The sequence below is a fragment of the Tachyglossus aculeatus genome, chromosome 14 (genome assembly GCF_015852505.1).
Source record: "Tachyglossus aculeatus isolate mTacAcu1 chromosome 14, mTacAcu1.pri, whole genome shotgun sequence".
In the NCBI taxonomy this organism is placed as follows: domain Eukaryota; kingdom Metazoa; phylum Chordata; class Mammalia; order Monotremata; family Tachyglossidae; genus Tachyglossus; species Tachyglossus aculeatus.
This window is the reverse complement of record NC_052079.1, coordinates 12,186,746-12,210,154: the sequence shown is the minus strand read 5'-3', so window position 1 is coordinate 12,210,154 and position 23,409 is coordinate 12,186,746. Positions and strand designations below refer to the sequence as shown.

Sequence of the window (23,409 nt, the reverse complement as noted above, 5' to 3'; positions counted from 1 at the left end):
ACAGTGCTCTGCACACAGTGAGCACTCAATAAATACGATTGATGATGATGATGATGATCACTGCCCTGTGGTATAGCCACACCCAGCTTAGAACATGCCCCTGCTCTAGATTGTAAGCAGGGAATGTGTCTAAAAACTCTGTTGTATTGTACTCTCCCAAGTTTTTAGTATAGCGCTCTGCTCTGCTCCCTTCCTATTTAGACTGGGAACCCTATATGGGGAAAGAGACTGTACCCAGCCTGATAACTTTGTGTCTTCGCCAGCACTTAGCATAGTGCTTGTAAATATAAGTGTAAACACCATCATAATAATCATCATAATAATACAATTATCATTCTCTTCCTCTATCTCTGCTGGAGGGACTCTGGAGGGAAGAGGTTGGGAGCAGTTTTGAGCCTGCACCAGGAGAGCCAGTTTCAAGTGTAAATGCCCAGAAGTGTGGCTCCGCGGGGCACCCCTCTTTCACGTACAAGTACCCAGATGTCAGCACAAGAAAAATTTAGCCTCTGATGAGCTGTTTTACCCCAGTCAACTGGGACTGGACAGGCGTAATTCCGCTCTGGATAACTGCTCTGGAGCCATTGATTAATTTTCCTTATTGATAGGAGAAAAAAAGATTTTTCCCTAACGATCCCTTGATTAATTTTCCTTATTGATAGGAGAAAAAAAGATTTTTCCCTAATGATGAGGAAAAAATTGCCTCGTTGACATTTACTAAACTTACCTCTTCGCTCTGAGGCTGAGAAAGCACAATTGGCTGGCCTGAATCTGACGTCTCCCTTATGGAGAGATGCAATGGAATGTCTCCTGCGTAAAACACAACAAATACCCTTAAGAACACTTGGAAAAATTTAATACATGCATTTCACTATTTAAGGTTCTTTAAGAAACACACCCTATATCGACTGCAAACCATCCTGAGTTCTGGATTTCCTCTTAATTGCTTTATCTGTGAAATTGGCTTTGACAATGAAAATTGGCAGGAAAGTGCTCCATCCATGGGAAGATGCAGTAATTGTCAGCTGTGTGACTTCGGGCAAGTCACTTAACTTCTCTGTGCCTCAGTTTTCTCATCTGTAAAATGGGGATGAAGACTGTGAGCCCCCTGTGGGACAACCTGATCACCTTGTAACCTCCCCAGTGCTTAGAACAGTGCTTTGCACATAGTAAGCACTTAATAAACGCCATCATTATTATTATTATTATTATTAATTGTGCAAGAATAAATAGGATGATTTAGGGCAGCCATTCACCACTGGGTTATGGTTTCACTTTCTTAACTGTGCACATTACTGACATACCATCCTTCCCTACAGTGCCCTGGGACCCCACATCGATCAATCAATCAATGGTATTTACTGAGTGCTTACTGTGTGCAGAGCACTCTACTTAATGCTTGGGAAAATACAACAGACTTGGTAGTTGATAGACATCAAATAGAAACTCCTGACATACCATCCTTCCCTACAGTGCCCTGGGAGCCCACATCAATCAATCAATCAATGGTATTTACTGAGTGCTTACTGTGTGCAGAGCACTCTACTTAATGCTTGGGAAAATACAACAGACTTGGTAGTTGGTAGACATCAAACAGAAACTCCTTACTTTAACTCCTGGCTTTTGCACTCAATCAGTTCTCTTCCTCCTACCTAACAGCACTGATCCATTACTACAGCCAAAGCCGCACACTCAGCTCCTGCCCCGCCAACCTACTCTCTGTACCTCCATCTCTTCCATCTCTCCAGTGAACCCTAGCCCACGTTCTCCCTTGGGTCTGGAACTCTCTCCCACTTCATATCTGACAATCCATTTCCTCTCCCCACCTTCAAAACCATCCTAAAGCTGCATTTCCTCCAAGGGCCTTCCCAGACTAAGCCCTTTATTTCCCCTGTCCAGCCTCCTCTCTGCGTCGACTATGACCTTGGCTGTGTTCTTCTTAAGTCCTCTGAGGCTGAGCACAGAGCCACAATATTTTTGTATTTATTCTTGTACTCTACCATTTCCCCTATCCCTACTCTAACGTCTGTCTCTCCCTATAGACTGTAAGCTCCCTGAGGGCCTGGATCACGTCTACCAACTTTGTTATACTGTATATATGTTTGTGCATATGTATATATGTTTGTACATATTTATTACTCTATTTATTTATTTATTTTACTTGTACATATCTATTCTATTTATTTTATTTTGTTAGTATGTTTGGTTTTGTTCTCTGTCTCCCCCTTTTAGACTGTGAGCCCACTGTTGGGTAGGGACTGTCTCTATATGTTGCCAACTTGTACTTCCCAAGCGCTTACTACAGTGCTCTGCACACAGTAAGCACTCAACAAATACGATTGATTGATTGATTACACTGCCCTTTCCCGAACAGTACAGTGCTTTCGGTGCGCAATAAGCACTCAATAAATATCACTGGTGGATGGACTCAATCATGGAAGTTCTAGTAGCCACACGTGCCTAGTCCACCACGTTTACACACCCTTGAAAAGTATTTCTGAGAGCGATGATGATGATGATGGTATTTGTTACGCGCTTACTATGTGCCAAGCACTGTTCTAAACACTGGGGTTGATACAGGGTCATCAGGTTGTCCCATGCGGGGCTCACAGTCTTAATCCCCATTTTACAGATGAGTTAACCGAGGCAAAGAGAAGTTGTCACTTGCCCAAAGTCACCCAGCTGATGAGTGGTGGATCAGGATTAGAACACAAAAAGTCAGTTCACTGTAGTATCTCTGAACCATTTACACCCTAACCCACTGAAGCAATAGTTTTTAGAACATGATTTTACAGGAAGAAAAGGATGGCATTTTAGAAGAGGTAGGTATAATGCCGAGCCAAGCTCTCTTACAAGTAAGAGCACCTCCTCGAAGGGTTTCCAACTTCCCGTATATAGTTCGCTTGGTTGTTTTAGACACCGTCAGGCAAAGGGCTTGATATATCACTGCATGGTCCGACATTTGCTCACAAAAGCAGACGGTATAGACTCTAATTCCAGTACCCATATAAATCCTCCTGAAACAGTACTAGTGCCACCCAATAGTGCCCCTCTAATTATGTATTTACTTCCTCTGGTGAATGTGTCAGTCTTTTGTTGTTATTATGTAGATTTGGGTAATTGAACTTTCCAGCACAGCTACATAGAAAAGAGTTGCAGAATATAATTATTTGATATAATTATAGTAATATATCAAAATACATCATTGGTATTCACCTCAGCATGGCAGGAACTGTTGCCATTATAAATTCATAATAACAAGAATGTATTGAACCTCTTTCTTTAGAAATGTGATTACTGCAGAGGATGCTTTGCAGTTCTCTGCTCTCTAAAGTATTTTAGCTGAGTGATCTTTCACAGTTGCAAAAACAGATAATTCACTAATGCTTTCATTGCTATTGTTCCAGTCCTTTGCATGTCCCATTATCTAGATGAATAGATATTCATCTGGAATTAAATCAAAAGCTCTCTGCAAAAAAGGTACTGTAATTTCTTATGGGTGTTTGAAATAGTATGTTTATTCTTATTCACACTGGGTTTTTTTGTTTTTAAAGATCATTTAGCTCCTCCTAAAACTCATTAATCCTCCAAGAGCCTCATTGTGATATTTAAACCAAATCACTAAGCTCAGCTGACATGAGCAAGATCATAAAAGTCTTCGAATCTACTTCTTGAAAGTAGAACTACACTGATGTGGAACTGTTCAGCAAGAATAGACATTCAAATATTAAGTACCAAGAAACACATTTTTGAGAGTTAAGACTCAAATATTGACATACAGATCTGGCTCTCTTTCTCTCTCTTACAGACATACACATACACAGCCTCTCCCTCCCCGCCCTTCATAGGTACCAAAAGATGTTTCTCTTATACTGTCAGTAAGTTGAATAATAGAACTGCATCCAAAACCCGGTACTCAGCCAAAAAGCCCTTCTATCAGATTAAAACTAGAGAAGTTCTGTAGGATAGAGGTTGTCATTGGCACAAACCTTAAAAACAAATGGGTTTTCAAATATGAATAACAGACACTATTCGCAACTGCATTCAAGCTCAATAGCCTCAGTGGCAATATTAAAGCCAAATATTTAAAGATTGTCTTTGAATACTCTCCCGCACCAGCTTCCTTCTGTTATTCCCCCCCAAAAATCAGTGCTCTTACCAAGAACATCAAGGCCCAAGTTTTTTGCAAGTTTCCTTGCCCCATCAGCTCCAAAAATATGAGTCTTGTGTTCACATTTGGGACACTGGAAAACACTCATGTTTTGGACAAGGCCCAGTACCTGTTAAAATAAAAGAATGTTCAATAGACAAGCTGAAGTAGAAAGAATGGTTTTCCTCCAAGCAGAGCCTTATCAATAATTCATTCTAAACAAAGCATCTTCAATGCATTAATGAAGACCATTTGAGTGATGGCTAAAATCATTTCATGATAATACTAAATTATGATGGCTAGGGCTCACTACTTGGTGGAATAAATCACTGGAATAAATCAAGTTCCTCAATATAACAGAGACTGACTTTCGAGGCAAGATTTTTAGAAAGATGGGTTCGATCCATTTGACATCATACACAAACTACTTAGCCTCCATTAATCATTTTGCCAATGGAAAGAGACGAATACTTCGAATATCTGAAACCATTTTATTCCAGTGAAAGGGAGCTGTTATTTTACTCCAGTACTTGTTTCTTTTAACAAGATAAAATGGAGCTGGAATCCCCTAAAATATTGAGTTCCACTTTAGCCAATTCCCTCTACCTCACTCAGTTCCATCCTCAAGAAATTGATCTCTGATTGCAAACCCAATTTTGTGATCTCTCCGTGTGCTCCCTGGGAGCCCTCTGACACATGAGGATCCAAAACCCAGGTATCTGTAAGATCAGTCACCAGTCTTTACTCTGTGTGCAGAGCACTGTACTGAACGTCTACTGTGCAAAGTTCTGGCCTGAAGCCACTGTGGACAAAGTGCTGTTTGAAGCACTTAAAAGAGTCCACAGAAGTACAAAGTTGTAAAAGACACGGTCCCTGTCCTTAAGGAGCTCATAACCTAATCGGGGAGACAGGCAGACATAAATGATTCACAAATAGTGGGAGCCAGAAGGAGAATACAGGTGCAACAGGAGTCACAGGAGAATGGAAAAATGAGGCAGATTCATAATAAGTGTCTAAATAAGTAGTGTATGTAGATCAACACACATGCAAGTGCTGGATATGGTTGTGTAAACTTGTTGTAAGTGGTAAGGGTGAAGAAGTGACTTGGGGTGGTGGAAATTAGTCAGGGAAGAATTTCTGGAAGGAGAGGAGTCTTTTAGACTGTGAGCCCACTGTTGGGTAGGGACTGTCTCTAGATGTTGCCAACTTGTACTTCCCAAGCGCTTAGTACAGTGCTCTGCACACAGTAAGCGCTCAATAAATATGATTGATTGATTGATTGATTAACAGGAGGGCTTTGAAGATGGGGAAAGCTGTGGTCTGACATACTTGAAGGATTTGAAGAGCTCCAGGCAAGGGGGGTCGGATAAGGTAAAGTAAAGCAAGGTACATTTAGAGGGTGAGCTTGGGAGAAGAAACAGGTGAGTCTGGTCCATATGCTTCGTGGACACAGCTCAACATTACAAAAACAGAAGGGGAATCTCACTTTACACTATTCTTTGGTACTTTAAAGTTTCATTGATATCTATTCTACAATACCACATGTGACCCCCAAGAAGTTGCCCAGATTTGCTGTTTCCTCTAAGATGGGAGAAAACAACAAGATTGCCAACAAAGCATAAAAAATGAAGACCGAGAGTGAGGGATATAAATCTTCAGATGAGAGCTTTCCAAGTACATACTATATGTTCTTTTTGCTGATGCAGAAGTGTCAGAAAAAAATAAATCATATTCAAACTGGGTTGCGGGAGTTCAGTGCCATTACCAAGAAAACATGATTTAATATCACAAAGATCATTTGTTTATTCACCACAACTGTATAATATGGTTTTGATCTACACTTGGGGGCTCCTACAGCCATTTTTGCTACTAATAAAGACTCCCTAGCCAGAGCACTCCTGGCCTAAACACACAAAATCATATGAAGATGGAAAGGAGAAGCAGGTGTGGCAGTTGGGAGAGAGGGAAAGGGGAAAGGTAAGAGAAGGACGGAGGGTTCAGCTTCATAAAGTCCACGAAAATCAATCAATCGTATTTATTGAGCGCTTACTGTGTGCAGAGCACTGTACTAAGCACTTGGGAAGTACAAGTTGGCAACATATAGAGACAGTCCCTACCCAACAGTGGGCTCACAGTCTAAAAGACCTTGCTACTGGGCCAGAGTCAAGAGTGCTAGGGTGAGTCCCGTGGGTGTAGTTCATTTTCTATTATGATATCGTCCTTTATGAAGCAGTGTGCCCTAGTGGAAGGAGAACAGCTCCGGGAATCAGAGAACCTGGGTTCTAATCCTGGCTCCCACGCTCGTCACTTAACTTCTCTGTGCCTCAGTTGCCTATCTGTAAAATTGGGACGAAGACTGTGAGCCCTATGTGGGACAGAGACTGTATCCAACCTCATTAGCTTGAATCTACCCCAGCGCTTAGTACAGTGCCTGGCACATAGTAAGGGCTTAACAAATACCATTAAAAAAAACCACATCGGCATCATGGACAAAAGGTTAAATAACTGAACCCACAATTTAATACAGAATCTATCAAGTGCTTTAATACTGACGGAGTAATTATTAAAAGGAAAACGGAACGGAATTCTTATCTACATGTTCTCTACCAGGAGAGGGTTTGGATTCGATTGATGGTAATGATCCCTTTTAGGCTGTGAGCCCACTGTTGGGTAGGGACTGTCTCTATGTGTTGCCAACTTGTACTTCCCAAGCGCTTAGTACAGTGCTCTGCACACAGTAAGCGCTCAATAAATACAATTGATGATGATGATGATGATCGCAAGAGGGCTCAGACTTGAGTGGCCTGGGGTGCATTATCTATCAGTATCAGCCTGCAGTACCTCCTGATCAGGGACATAAAAGCTGGCGGGAAAGGGAGTGAGGAGGCAGCAGGGGCCGAATTCCGACAATCTGAGCCCTCTGCGGGCAACTACTTTTGGAATACTGTTTTGGCTTGGAAAATGTGTTCGATGAAGAAAAGGTTGGGGGAAAAATGCATCTTCTTACAAATTGAAAAATGTGGATCTACTTCAGCATGTTCTCTAACACACACCAAAAGATGATCTACTGTAAACTGGCAAATCCATCAAAATCATATGGACCAACCCATCATTTTCTGAATTTCCTGGGGGGCTAGATTACAGATTTTATCTACAGAAAATACCACTCGTCATCTAGTTCACAATGCTTTTCTACTCTTTCTGGTTTCTTTTCTCCTTTCCTCTTGTTTCCTCATGTCCTCTCCTCTGCTTCTGTACTCCTTGCTGCTCTGTCTGCCTATGCCCACATTACGCTGATCTCTCCCCATGTCTACCTGGGTTCCCCACTGGGCAGTTCCCGTGGATTTCACCTTAAGATCTGTCCCTCTGTAAGCATATTTCTATGAGTCTTGTCCATCTGTGGATATGACTCGCTCCATTTGGGCTTTCCACGCTAAGCCTTGGGGGTCCCTGGGTGAAGATGGTGGTGACCATCAACTCTGTGATAATCAGGAACTGCTCTAGAAATGCCTAAAGAGAAAGGGGTGCCCCCGCAAAACAGCCTGAGAGGGAGTGCTGTCAAATGGAAACATGGAACTGGGAGTTGGAAGACCTGGATTCTAGTCTACTCTGCCACTGTCCTGATCTGTGACCTTGGACAAGTCACTTAACCTGCCTGGGCCTCTTTCATTCATCATCATGAGAAGCAGCGTGGCTCAGTGGAAAGAGCCCGGGCTTTGGGGTCAGAGGTCACGGGTTCAAATCCCAGCTCCGCCAACCGTCAGCTGTGTGATTTTGGGCAAGTCACTTAACTTCTCTGTGCCTCAGTTACCTCATCTGTAAAATGGGGATTAAAACTGTGAGGCCCCCGTGGGACAACCTGATCACCTTGTAACCTCCCCAGTGCTTAGAACAGTGCTTTGTACGTAGTAAGTGCTTAACAAATACCATTATTATTATTATTATCTATAAAATGGGGAAGCTCCCTAACTTGCAGAGATTCTGTGAAGGTAAAATGAATTCATGTGACAGTGCTTGGGAAAAAATTTTTTAAATGCTATCTACATTCACGATAGCATAAATTCGAGGTCATATATATAAAAGAAACATTCCCTAAGCAATGCTGGCTTCTCTACTGGGATGTCTTGAGAATGTAAGGGAAGGAAGCTTGAGGAACCCAGAGACGAGGTCATCTGGAGCCCTAAGAATTGCCAAAGACACCCCATTCCTGAGAGAGGGAAGGGACATCATTAAGCTTTGAATAAATGGAATGGCCCATTTAGGACCACAACCCCACTTATAGCCACACTGATTAAATGGACTGCTTCTCTTTAAAAAGCCAACTTTCATGCACTACCTTCCAGGCTAGAGTCAAAGGATTCTTAGCGCACACGGTATGCAGTCCTGTCCTAAGATGACAAATTTCTGCTAAGCAGGCAAGAATTCACGTTTCTGGAGGGAAAAAAATGTAGCCTTACATCTTGTGAGTAGGCTGTTTAGCTGCTTGCATTTATTGTAAAACTGTTTTCTTTATCCTTTGATGATAGCAACAACATCAGAAAACAGACACTTTGCCGTAACTTCATTAACATAATGTTGCTGAGCTGCAGCTGTATGCACGCTAAATCATTTTTTAATGTCTCATCAAAGGATACATGGTCCTTTCTCTTTTTACCTCAGCTAGTTTGACTGAAAGCAAATGCCACCCAACTCCTGAATGCCAATCATCACAAATCCTTTACACACTCATCCTTTATTATTCCAGTTTGTCAACTGTTTGGAAGGGAACCTCTTTATTTACTTTTTAAAAATTGGCTCCCTTGAAATACCAATGTCACTTTGGATATTGGATTTGTCTCTAAATGTACTGAATTACACAGACTCCAGAGTTTTAATTTTAATGTGGCATTTTAAGTTCAGCTCTAGGCAACTAACATTCGAGATTTTTCAGGCTACCATATAATCTGACTTTCATAAGGTTATTCCCTCCTGGCAGAAACCTGGCAGAGATTACCGGCCAAAGCGGTACACTTGAGAAAAAACAACCCGGAAAACACCGCTGAACTGTAGAATGAATTACCTTGACAGAAAATGGACTCTTTAACCTGGGGTGTCGTGTTCTGTTCCCCAGCAGCCTCAACCCCCATTCTTCACTGTATGAATGTGTAACGAGCAGGGGCTTGAAGACAGATCTTACAGATTAAAAATGAGCTGCTTTTATTTTCCCGATGGTTACTTCATTACCCAGGGATGGTTTTAGGAGCAGGAGTCTGTGGTTGCCAAATTTCTCCTAACGCTCACTCGGACCCGGTTGTTGGGCTGAGTCCGTTATGCAGTTCTCTCCGAAAACTGAATGAGTGAGTGAGCGGATGCTACACCTAATTGTCTGGTGTTAGAAGAGTGGAAGAGTGGAAAAGCTAGAATTTTCCAGGCCAGGGGGAGAAAGAGGAGAACTTTTGGCCATTCCAGCAGCCGTTTCCTCTTTAATCACCTTCCCGTCTCTCCCTACCTCGGGCTGGGTCTAGGATGGGGTAGGACTCTGGAACCAAATTCTCCTGCGTTTGGGATGGAGAGGAGACGACTACTGGAAGGGCTGGTCACTCTGCTCTTAAAGTTCCCACCTGACAAAAGGGGAGCAAAATGCAGCCTGCCCAGACCCCAAGTGGAATGTAAGCACTAGCCCTGTCCTTAACATGTCACTACTCATTAGCCGGATGAAAATTACACACGCTCTGTTCACGGTAGCCTCGGGGCCAACCGACATAAAGGAGGCTGTGATTGTCTAGCTTCTTAACTGCTGAGACTTTCCATCCATCAGGGAATAACAAAAATATACCGCTGTCCTTGGCATTAAGTAGTGATGCCAATGACGGTGAAGTTTTCCTCTGGGACCAAGTGGGGCTGCCCACATTATAACAAAAAACAATGTTAATCCACTGCATTTCCTCTTTTTTCCAACAGGTTCAAAGTAGTTGAGCCATTTTCTCATCAATTTTCCCAACTATGCTAGGGTGGAATATTATCCACACCGTCCAGAAAGAAAATTAGGCCCGGAGAACATAAGGGGTTTTCCCAAAGGTTACATTCGGAATCCCAGTAGATCTGAGACCAGACCCCCAAACTTCTTGTCTTTGAATCTAATTTTGTCTCTCAACTAAAGGGAGACAGCACACCTGGCTAGACAGCAAATGGGACTCCTGCCACACTTAGAAGGAAAGATCCTGTCAAAAGAAAGGGCCTTTGTGGAAAGCTGGCTGACTCTCACCTCCTGGGTTTCAAATCTAAGAATGAAACAACAGACCCTCGGCTGATTTCAGCTGTCCTGTAGACACCTAGGGAGGGGGAAACTCACTACAAACCACCGTCACCTTTCCTCCATCCATCTCATCTTATTGACATGGTATTTATCAGCAAGGAAATCAGTCCTGGGCAGATATTTCTCAATTCTAATTCTCTAAAAACGAGAGATTGTGGAAGCACAGAACAGATAATGGACGTCAATGTGGTGGTGTCTCCCTCTCCTTTGTTAGCAATGGGCTCAAACTTAGATAACTTGGAGAGGTCGAGGGGTGGGTGCAGTTGGAGGGGAGACCAAGCCTAAGTTAGGGTGTTCATGTCTGGGCTTTGCACTTCACCAAGGAAGAGCAGAAATGCAGGGGAGAGGGAAAAATGACGGAAATAAAGATCCGGAAATGTCCGTAGGCTTCTGAGTATTGGTTTCCTAGAGATTTTCAGTCAGATATATGGGAGCCGGGCAAATCTCGATGGAAGAAGATAGTTTTATTGATTTTTCTTCCTTCTCTTCGTGAGATGCACTCCTAATGGAATAGTAATGTGAAAATGCGCTTAAAAGGAGAGGAAATCTGATTTGAGGGAAATAAATCTAAAGTTAAAATAATATAAGGATTCAATTACCCCTAAGGGCATGGGAAACAAAGGAAGTAATGGTTCAGCCACCCTTTTCAGATTTTAGCTTCCCAGTCACTTGCCCCTCCCTTTCTGCCTCAGTTCTTTTCCAGACGCTCCCTCTTCCCAACATGCTCCCTTGATTCCAGGCTACTCCCATTATATTTGCCGACTTTTCTCTCCTCCACCCCCCGCGACACAAAATAGCGTCTCTCTATCCATAGAAGCCAGGTCTCTTTCTGGCCTTGTTCCAACCCCTCTTGTCACTTTACTGTATATTAACAAGGGTGCAGGCTCCATGAGGGTGAAATGGCTTTTGCTGTAGGAATGGAATAGAAATCTCATCCAGGTGACCTCTCAAACCACCAATTATTATATCAAATGCCATCGAGCCGTTTCCGATTCATAGCGACTCTACGGATGTATTTTCTCCAGAACTCAACCACCAAGCGAGAGAGCTAATCCTAAAGCTAAGAAAAGATCTTTCGAAGGAGGATGCAAATAAAGCAACACATGCTGGTCTCTGCCAAACTATTAAAAAAACCCCAAAAAACCGTAAGACCAGTTCCTGGGACAATAGCAGATTTTATTCTTGGATGTAAGTGTGACTGAGAAGACTGATGTATAACTGACTCTCTGTCACATTGCTTGCATGTGAAGATAGGTATCTGCTGTATTAATGAGTTTGTACTATACAGGGCCCGACTGTTTTCGAGCGTACCTGTTTTTTGTTTTTTTTTTCAAATACTATTTGTTAAATGCTTACTATGTGCTAGGTACTGTACTGTGTCCTAGGCACTGTACTATGTGCTGGGGTAGATACGAAATAAACAGGTTGGACAGAGTCCATGTCCCACACGGGGCTCATAGTCTAAATCCTAATTTTACAGATGAGGTACCTGAGGTACAGAGAAGTTAAGTGACTTGTCCAAGGTCACACAGCAGACAAGTGGCAGAGCCAGAATTGGCACCCAGGTCCTCTGGCTCCCAGTACTGTGCTGTTTCTGAGCAGCATGGTACCCTGATCTTTGGTATCTTCGGGTGTCCCGATCTTGGCCAAGTCCTGATAAAGGAGAGTAAGCACTATCCCAATTTCATTCATTCATTCAATCGTATTTATTGAGCGCTTACTGCGTGCAGAGCACTGTACTAAGAGCTTGGGAAGTCCAAGTTGGCAACATATAGAGACGGTCCCCACCCAACAGTGGGCTCACAGTCTAGAAGTGTGGGCTCACAGTCTACACTCACTGTACCAAGCCCGGGCTCTTTCCACTGAGCCACGCTGCTTCTCTATATCTCAGTGCTTAGTACAGTGTTTGGTACAGAGTAGGTGCTTAACAAATATCTAGCAATAATAATAATAATACCACCACATTATTACATAGTACTTGTTATTATTATTATTATTGAGAAGCAGCTGTGGCTTAGTGGAAAGATCATGGTCTTTGGAGTCAGAGGTCATGGGTTCGAATCCCAGCTCTGCCACTTGTCAGCTGTGTGACTTTGGGCAAGTCACTTCACTTCTCTGGGCCTCAGTTCCTTCATCTGTAAAATGGGGACTAACACTGTGAGCCCCATGTGGGACAACCTGATAACCTTGTATCTTCCCCAGCGCTTAGAACAGTGCTTTGCACATAGTAAGCGCTTAACAAATACCATTATTATTATTATTATTATTATTACACCTCTTCTCTCTATCCTCCCCCACCCCCCGCCCCGCCCCATCTCCTAGCCTGGATCAGACCTAGAAGAGACAGCTCTGGAAAGGGTGAACTGAGGAAAAATACTCATTTTTCCTCTTTAAAGGTAAGAGAGGATGGTCTACAGCTACATGACCTGTCACGGCTCCTTCCAGTAGGTCACCACTGAATTCTGTTTGCTCCACTACTCTAGCCACTGAGGAATACCTTCATGCTAATACAATACTAATTGGAAACAGATGTGTTTGTTATCTACCACTTTGGCCAAGCATTCCTCACACACAAGAATCTCCAAACCCCAGAACTCTGGTTGACTCCCACCCACATTATTCAGTCTCATTTGGCTCCAAGAATTGAAAAGTATTTTCCACTTTCTTTCCCTCTATCGTTAACATCTGTGTCTAAGCACTTAGAGTCTACTTTTACTACAGCTAATGTCATTTTACACTTTTATAGTGCTTTTTCCTCCTAAGGTGGAACTGCTTTACTTACACGGCTGATAGGCGGATACTGAGATAATTCCGATAAGAGTAGCAGTTTCTGAAGAATTCAAGTCAGCCCAAAGGACACTGCCAGTAAAACTTCTTTTGAACAATAATCCTTGAGGGACTCGTGTGTCCATTTCTCGCAAAAACCACTGAAGCCTACAAGAAAATAACACTATTTTGAAACTAAATCCAGAGAATGTTTACCAAAATGGCAAATGGAAGGATTGCACATTTGGTAGGGCAATTTTAAACTTTTTTATAGTTTTTAAAAAAGCTAAATGTATGTGCTTCTTCAAGCTGTATCAGCTACTTTCTACAGAACCACAGTTTCAAGTGCATGAATTTGCACTTCCTCCTGACCCTGCTTATAAACCTCAAGCAAAATCATCTCCTTCAGGCCACACCCTACAACTCATCAGATCGACTATTCAGAAGCTATTATTATAGGGTGAATTCCAAGAGTCAATTTTAAGCTCCGTACACTTTATCTCCAAAACAATATTTGCATAGCACGCTCGTTAACGTTTGTAGCATTAGTCATTTTGTACTGATGCCATCTGAACTTAGTCCCAGGTCACTCTGCGGTGCGTGTGCCAGTTTGGGATTTTAACATTTAAAAACAACATCAGAAAAGATAAAACAGTTCAAGAGAGAAATCCCAACTAATACGGAGAGGCCGCTTAAATCTAACCTAAGCCAAATGTAGGGTTTACTGCATCACCATGCCTTAGTAAATAGCGAGGACGGTTCGGGCCAAGCCAATAAATCACCTAATGTCTCGATGCCTTGTAACACTGGACTGGAGGAATAATGGCATTTGTTAAGCGCTTACTATGTGACAAGCACTGTTCTAAGTGCTGGGCTGGGGGGATACGAGGCAATTCAGGTTGCCCCATATGGGGCTCACAGTCTTGATCTCCATTTTACCGATGAGGTAACTGAGGCACAGAGCAGTTAAGTGACTCACCCAAAGTAACACAGCTGACAAGTGACATCCAATCAATACATCAGCCTTTTTTTGCTGCCCATCCCTCCAGAAAAACTACTGTGGAGGTTTTTCTGAGTACGAAGGCGTTTTCAGATGGGCTATGGTGAGCCCAGATTCTCAAATCTCTTATTAACAAACTTCTTTCTCAGATGACCATTACAGCAAGTTCTTTCATCACAGTCCAACCCTCGGATTATTCAAATAATACTGGGCTATAAAACAATAATAATATATACTAACTATGGTATCATTATTATGGCATTTATTAAGTACTCACTATGTGCTAAGTGCCACGCCAAGCACCGGGGTAGATACAAGAGATGCAGATCAGTCACAGTCCCTTGCTCCACACAAGGCTCACAATCAGAGAAGCAGCGTGGCTTAGTCAGAAGGACCTGGGTTCTAATCCCTGTTCTGCCATCATCATCATCATCAATCGTATTTATTGAGCGCTTACTATGTGCAGAGCACTGTACTAAGCGCTTGGGAAGTACAAATTGGCAACATATAGAGACAGTCCCTACCCAACAGTGGGCTCACAGTCTAAAAGGGGGAGACAGAGAACAAAACCAAACATACTAACAAAATAAAATAAATAGAATAGATATGTACAAGTAAAATAAATAAATAGAGTAATAAATATGTACAAACATATATACATATATACAGGTGCTGTGGGGAAGGGAAGGAGGTAAGATGGGGGGATGGAGAGGGGGACGAGGGGGACGAGGGTAGTACTGCCACTTGTCTGCTGTGTGACCTTGGGCAAATCACTTCACTTCTCGGTGGCTCCGGTACCTCAACTGGAAAATGGGGATTAAAACTGTGAGCCCTGTGTGGGACAGGGGCTCTGCCCAATCCTTGTATCTACAGCAGCACTTAGTACAGCGCCTGGCACACAGTAAGCACTTAATATATACCACAATTATTATTATTATATTATAATGATAATAATAAGTCAGTGGGTTGGTAAGTTGGTACCTTCTCATTTGGCAGTTGAGGAAACTGAGATATGAAGAAGTGATGTGAGCTGCTGAAGGTCACAAAGTGGGTCAGTGGCAGGGGTGGGACTAGAACTCAGGGCCCCCGACTTCCACAACCACTGGCATTCAAGAGGATGAGGGCACAACCTGAGGAGGGAACAAAGATATTCTGCTCCGGAGCCACAAAAGGTACCCTTAGCTTTGGCCAGCCTCTTGTGATGGGAGCTGCATGTCACACGGAGTTAAGGACGACTGGAAAAAAAATAACCCGCTGATGGTAGGGAAAACCTTATGAGACGCTCCTTGCACGTAGGAGGCCCAGGGCTTTGGTCACTCGGTAGGTGAGGAAGGCTGCAGCACCATTCGGAAACACACTGAGTGCAGAACAGCCAGCCCTACGTAACCACGCACTGCTCGCCTTGAATGGACAGGTAGATTAAAAAAAGCAACGCCAAAAACTGCTAGCTTCACCTGAGGATTGTGATTGATATGCCTTAAATGTGGGTTGCGAAAACAAACGAAAACCCATCAGACACAAAGAAAAGAAAAGAACTGCATTGACAGCTCACAAAAAACTGTTCAACATTCCTTTTTCCTGGAAAATTCCCTCTTCTACAATGCAGGTGTACAAGGGGTAAGCTTCCCGATCAGATTATTTCTTGTTTTAAATTTTCCAAATCTGCCTGGGAGGTATAAGTATCGACCTTTAAAAAGAATGTGCAATGCCCCAGTATCCCTGATTGACCCCAATGAGGAGGAAGAAAGATCCAATAAGAAACTGGACAAATTCAATGCAGCAGTAACCAATGTCTGATGAGATGATTCTCACGGGAAATTTTAATACATGTGCAGGCAATGATGCTGAAACACTGGGAAAAAAAACCCTGTGAGTGACGCTGGGATTGGTAAATTAAAGAGCAAGGGCCACCTACTGCTCAGTGAATGTGCCCTATATCAGTCTGTATTCACCAATGTCATTTTTCGCTTACACAACGTGAGAAAAGATACACCCAAAGCTAAAGCAAGGGTATCTTAAGCGCTTAGTACAGTGCTCTGCACACAGTAAGTGCTCAATAAATACGATTGATGATTATATCATTTCTGATGGTGAGATCTGAAGGGATGTCACATTAGTACTACAATGTGAGGCAGTGTTGGACTGTTCACTAACGACTAGAGGCAGCATGGCCTAGTGGATAGAGCACGGGCCTGTGAGACAGAAGGATCTGGGTTCTAAAACCGGTTCTGCCATGTATCTGCTGCGTGACCTTGGGCAAGTCACTTAGCTTCTCTGTACCTCAGTTATCTCAACTGCAAAATGACTGCAAAATGAGCATTAAGATTATGAGCCCCATGTGGGATAGGGACTGTGTCCAACCCAAATCAATCAACCAATCAATCGTATTTATTGAGCACTTACTGTGTGCAGAACACTGTACTAAGCGCTTGGGAAGTACAAGTTGGCAACATATAGAGACAGTCCCTACCCAACAGTGGGCTCACAGTCTAGAAGGGGGGAACTGGGGAAGCAGCGCGGCTCAGTGGAAAGAGCCCGGGCTTGGGAGTCAGTCGTGGGTTCAAATCTCGGCGCTGCCAATTGTCAGCTGGGTGACTTTGGGCAGGTCACTTCACTTCTCTGGGCCTCAGTTACCTCATCTGTAAAATGGGGATTAAGACTGGGAGCCCCCCATGGGACAACAGATCACCTTATAACCTCCCCAGCGCTTAGAACAGTGCTTTGCACATAGCAAGCGCTTAATAAATGCCATCATTATTATTATTATTAAATTGCTTGCATCCACTCCTATGCTTTAGAACAGCGCCTGGACCATTACTACCCTTCAAACTCGCACTAATAAAGCAAATGTAACCCGAAGTGGCATTTAAACCACCAGGTGGCTAAAAGCTTTATAACTACATCAAAGCAGTCTTATTAGGTCAAAAAACAAGCTTCCCCTCTACCACTGTGACCGTTGACTGGGTCTTTCTGGGAGATACTCTCTAACGGCTAAGATATGGATGCTGTCAATAGAAAAATGTGGACTGGTTTGATAAAAATGACTCTGAGATGAGAGCTCCTGGTAAGTAAACATGCAATATATCAACAACCCCTTCTTGTAGATCCTCGCAACCCTGTCAAAAGGAAGCATACTGAAGCCACAAAACACAGGGCACGCTAAGAAGCCTATCTGATAAGTGGTGACGTGTCAAAGGTAAAGAGATACAAAGACAGCTAGTCTGAAACCAACCCCTGGACTGCTCTGCATTGCTGAAGAGTGTCACACCATTGAAGAGTAAAGATGTCTCTTTTCATCATCAATCGTATTTATGGAGCGCTTACTATGTGCAGAGCACTGTACTAAGCGCTTGGGAAGTACAAATTGGCAACATATAGAGACAGTCCCTACCCAACAGTGGGCTCACAGTCTAAAAGGGGGAGACAGAGAACAAAACCAAACATACTAACAAAATAAAATAAATAGAATAGATATGTACAAATAAAATAAATAAATAAATAAATAGAGTAATAAATATGTACAACCATATATACATATATACAGGTGCTGTGGGGAAGGGAAGGAGGTAAGACGGGGGGATGGAGAGGGGGACGAGGGGGAGAGGAAAGAAGGGGATCAGTCTGGGAAGGCCTCCTGGAGGAGGTGAGCTCTCAGCAGGGCCTTGAAGGGATTAAGAGAGCTAGCTTGGCGGATGGGCAGAGGGAGGGCATTCCAGGCCCGGGGGATGACGTGGGCCGGGGGTCGATGGTGGGACAGGCGAGAGCGAGGTACGGTGAGGAGATTAAAAATTTAGCAATAATACTTGAAAGACCTCCTTACTGCCCCTTCCTCCTATTTTCGTCCTTCTCCCTCCCCATCCTGACCTGATTGCCCACCCTGAGCCTCCAGACCACCTCCTAGACTCTGCACCCTCCATCCTAATCCCCTAAAATAGTTCCTTTCCCTACCTGACCCATGGGTATTCGAAGAAAAGGTAGGGGTTGGGTAAGGGAACTTTTTGTGTGAATTCAGGATGTGAAGCAGGTTCTAAATATGGCATCCACATAGGTCTCTAATTTATAAGCAAAGAGGGGTTATTGCTGCCAATATGCCTATACAGGCCCGTCTGCAACATATGGACTATTGAGAAAATGCTACAGGATTGCAAAACTGCCACCATTATTGTTATTTTCAAATAGAAAGGGAAGCGTTGCCTATGAAAACTTGTGTGGGATCTCACTGGTCTCCGCTGCTGGAGACCTTGGGCAAGTCACTTCATTTCGTCTGTGCCTCAGTTACCTCATCTTTAAAAAGGGTATTAAGACCATGGGCCCCATGTGGGGCATGGACTATGTCCAGATTGATTATATACTCCAGGACTTAGAACAGTGCCTGGAACAGAATAAGCACTTAAATACCTTAAAAAAAAATAAAAAAGATTCTACAATCCTACAGCTAGTTGCATCAAAATTGAAGGTGCCTGGTCAGATCCTTCCCCTGTCACCAACAGAATAAAACAAGTCCAATTTTGTTCAATCTATTCTACGCAGCTATACTCAAGGACACAGCGAGGAATCTGGAAACTGGAGTCAGAACACAATTCAGGCCCTCTGGGAAATTCTTTCAACTCAACAGGCTAAGAGCATCCTCAAAAGTCCTTGAATCACTCATATAGCAGCTCCTATTCACTGAGGACTATGCTGTGGAAGCAAACACAGAAGAACACATGAACAGAGATAATCATGAACTACTTCTCAGAATCAGCAAAGTGCTCTGGAGAATGAATGACAGCAGGATAACCAAGCAGCTCCAATCGGGTGAGCTGAAATAGGTCGGTTGGTCAGGAGGCCTTCCCAGACTGAGCCCCTTCCTTCCTCTCCCCCTCGTCCCCCTCTCCATCCCCCCATCTTACCTCCTTCCCTTCCCCACAGCACCTGTATATATGTATATATGGTTGTACATATTTATTACTCTATTTATTTATTTATTTATTTTACTTGTACATTTCTATCCTATTTATTTTATTTTGTTGGTATGTTTGGTTCTGTTCTCTGTCTCCCCCTTTTAGACTGTGAGCCCACTGTTGGGTAGGGACTGTCTCTATGTGTTGCCAATTTGTACTTCCCAAGGGCTTAGTACAGTGCTCTGCACATAGTAAGCGCTCAATAAATACGATTGATTGATTGAGAAACACTTTAGAGACATAGTGGAGGAAAAAAATGTTAAATTGCAGTAGCAGGGATAAGATTAACGGAAAATATTCCAAACCCACCCAGGGAAAGAGCTTGGGCCCAAAAGTTAGAGAATCTAGGTACTGAACATGGTATTTGCATGTGTGACTTTGGGCAAGTCATTTAATTTCTATGTGCCTCAGTTTCCTCATCTGTAAAACGGGGAAGACTGTGAGCCCGATGGAGGACAGGGACTGTGTCCAACTTGACTAGCCCGTATCTACCTCAGTGTTTAGTACAGTGCCTGGCCCGCTGTAAGCACGTAACAAATACCATAAACAACAACAACAACATCTGTAAAATGAGGACTCAGTACCTATTCTCCCTCCTACTGTGGACGGTGAACCCCATTTGGGACAAGGACCGTGTCGAATACCTTGTAGCTACCCTGGCTCTTAGTACAGTGCTAGGCACATAGTAAGTGCTTAACAGTTGCAGTCCCCACCGGCTGAGTCCGCCCATAAGAGATCCCATGCCCAAGCCAAAAACAAAACCCAAAAAACCTCCCAAACCCTCTCTCATCACAATGTCAATCTGGTGCTTCTCAGACTTTCCACGCTGAATCGCAACTAGAAGTTCCAGTAGCAAATCCCTCTCCCATTATTTGAACGATGAGACGACAAGGATTACCCGAAAATTCCAACCAGGCATTAGGTTTGCTTCCGGCAGACATGGCTACTGAGTGAGACCCTCTTGGGGCAAAGCTAAGATCGGGTTTTAAGTCAGGCTCAGTGACCCACATGATTCAGTGTATGGCTAATATCCTGGAAATTCAAAAGGGGGAGTTTGAAAGATTTACTGCTGCTTCCCACCTTAAAACCGGGGAATAGTTTGGCTCAAAAGTGCAAAGATAATCCTCACAGATATCCAGAAGGAGTTATATCCACAGAACCTACGAATGTGCCTGAGTGTGATGGGGGACAAAACACATAACGAATCTACCACACACACACACTGCCTATTGTTGGAAGCTCTGCAAGGTTGAAAATTCCAGGAGGGATGATCTACTCACCATGAATATTGACGCACCAGCTACTGGGGAGTACAGCTGATCAAGGTTTTGGCAGGGTTTAAGCCTTCCAATGTTACTATCACTTCCTCGGAGACCACTTTGGTAAGAACTCCTACGGAAGGGATCTGGGAATTTAATCCTCCCTCATTTCTCTTGTACCCATCTCTCCCCTCCAAATGAAGTCAGTTTTGCTCAGAATTTCAAGCCACCGCTTAATTTAACTTTATACTGAACTTCTAGACATTGCTAAACTCTACCCATACCAATGAACAGGCCTGACATCACTGTTTCCATGGTAACTAATGCACTTCAACCAGGGAAAAACAGAGCCAGACTAAAAAGAGACCAAAACGGAACAAATTAAGTGGCATAAACAAAGCAAATTAGCAATTTTCCTTTGCATTTTGTAGCACTTTCTATTTTCCAAGTGCCTTCCCATAATTAGCTAATCCACACACCACCTCGGAATGAGCTGAAGCATTATTATTTTCATCTTAAAGAGGGGGAAACCCCTTCAGGGAGGCTAAAAGACTCAACCAAGACCACCAAGAAAGTGGCAGTCAAGACCATAGTGAAGAATTCCTGATTCCCAGCTCTGGCTCAGTTCCTGGCTTGCTGTCTCCTGCCATGATGAGGTGAAGAGAGCTTGAAATGTGTTACTTTTCCTTGGCATTTTGCTTACACTTGTTGATTGGTATAATTTCACGCAATGCCCTATAGTCATCCCAGCATTTCACAGGCCTCTCCAACCTTACTTCTGCCTACTATGGTATAAAAGTAAAGAAGTCTGCACATGATCTTTTGTCTTCAGAGTTTTCCAAATGAGGCTGCTATTCTCTGGGCTGAAATGGCTAATTCATGACACAGTAATCCCTCCCACACAGCGTGAACATAAAGTCTGCCCGTCAGCTTGTACCTGCAGTCACTATAAGCAAGACCTTTCACTGTTTCTGGCTCTGCTTCAGCCTAGCTATCAGCTTGAAAGCATTTCACAAAATGAGCCCCGGCAGATCTATGCCATGCTATCAGAAAGTGAGCTACAGTGGAATGTGGACTTGTGTCTTGCGGTAGGAAGACAAATATTACTCTATTTTATTTTGTTAATATGTTTTGTTTCGTTCTCTGTCTTCCCCTTCTAAACTGTGAGCCCACTGTTGAGTGGGGACCGTCTCTATATGTTGCCAACTTGTACTTCCCAAGCGCTTAGTACAGTGCTCTGCACATAGTAAGCGCTCAATAAATACGATGGAATGAATGAATGAAGGCTGGTCATGCTTTGCCAGGGGTCCTGCCCTGCCTTCTCTGACAGAACCCCTAAGGATGCTGTTTCAAGTTGGGGTGGGGGAAAAGGATGTGGCGGCTACAGTGGCAGTAGCAGCAGCCACGTCCTCCTCCTCGTCGTCAGCAGTAATCACTACTGCTGCCATTACAAATGAAGTTGAACTTGCCCTTCTCAGGCTTTTCTTTGGCTACCCAAAGAGGCCAGTATGGTGTGTTTGCAGACAGGCTGGGAGCGAGGGCTGCCAGATGGCAGAGGAAGTGATGGCTGGGAGAGTCTGGGCTGCCTGTCTCCCTCTTCCTCCTTATCATTCCTTCCACTATTTCCCCTTTTTGTCTCTTCTATTCTCTCTTTGCTCCCGCTCCAGCCCTTTTGACCCTACACTATCCCATTCTGAGCATTCCCCTTCCCCGGGCGTTTTGAAAGTGTTCTTAGGCCTTAATAATAATAACGATGATGGCATTGTTAAGCAAAGCACTATTCTAAGTGCTGGGGAGGATACAAGGTGATCAAGCTGTCCCACGTGGGGCTCACACTCTTAATCCCTATTTTACAGATGAGGTACCTGAGGCACAGAGAAGTTAGGTGACTTGCCCCAGGTCACGCAGCTGACAATTGGCGGAGACGGGATTTGAACCCATGATCTCTGACTCCCAAGCCTGTGCTCCTTCCACTGAGCCACGCTGCTTCTCTTTAAGGCATTTGTTGCTCACCAATTAGTAACTGCTTGGGATCTCAGCACAAGACCGGCCCAGGGGTGCTGTAGTATAGCAGGTATCACACATCAGCGCTGGTAGGCTGACTGTAGTCCCCGAAAGCACTGATGTTCCTGTGCTGCTCTTTAATGACTGTTCACTGGGCTCAAAGGTGATGCTTCTGATGCTGCTCAAAGACCCGGACACCATGAACCAGGGCCCCCACAATCGTTTGGACTAGAACGAGATGCTTTGCAGTGCCAGCCTCTGACTGCTAGACCCTCGAAAGGCTGAACAGTCTTCTAAAGCTACAATCCATATCCCTGATGGTCAGGGGGCCCTTGGACAGTCTGCTGCTGAGGGCACCGGAATTTGACTAGAGATTGCAGTCCTGTACTGCTGAATGAAATCTTTAGCCACGTATTATCCCAGCACAGAATTGTGCACGACCTTGGTCTTCTTCAGGCTTCTGGGTTGAGAGTTAACGTCCCTGAAACTGTTCTTGCCAGGTGATGCGAGGTCACCCGTGTGACACGGTGCCACATCATGCCAGGCTGGAACATGCGCAAAGAGGGAAACGCACTGCGGCTCAGTCCTCAAATCTGTTTTACTGTGGTCTATCTGGAGTGCTGAAGGTAACTGAGGGGGTTGCCAGGGTTCCCCAAATAATATAAACCCAATATAAGGAGCATTTATGGAAGTGACAGCTGGAAAACAGCACACCAATCAACTAGGCCACAGAAGCCAGAATAATAGGTTTTAGATCCAGTCAGTGCCTAGTAACCTGGGTGCAGTCACTGTAACAGTACCTAAGAATGGTTTCCATGATTTTTGTTTAAGTTGCCTCTTAGGGATGTTTCGTATGTTTTCCCTGAGCGAGGAAAAGGGGTGAGGGGAAGGGATGGGGCCAAAAGAGAACGGAGGGAACATGTATTCTGGTTCTTTCTGTTGCACTCTCCCAAGATTTTAGTAGAGAGGCTTAGTAATAGATGCTCAATAAATAC

At 43.7% G+C, this 23,409-nt stretch overlaps 1 protein-coding gene across 3 annotated transcripts in view; it reads right to left on the bottom strand.

Annotated features, from left to right (window-relative positions):
- NUBPL (nucleotide binding protein like) overlaps positions 1–23,409 on the bottom strand; it is a 204,509-nt gene that overhangs the window by 81,132 nt on the left and 99,968 nt on the right. For all 3 annotated transcript variants that reach the window (XM_038756820.1, XM_038756819.1, XM_038756821.1), the window contains 2 exons: positions 4,157–4,277; positions 725–807 (listed from right to left, as the gene is read on the bottom strand). In XM_038756820.1, the coding sequence (XP_038612748.1) occupies positions 725–807; positions 4,157–4,277 (204 nt within the window). The remainder of the gene's footprint in view (positions 1–724; positions 808–4,156; positions 4,278–23,409) is intronic.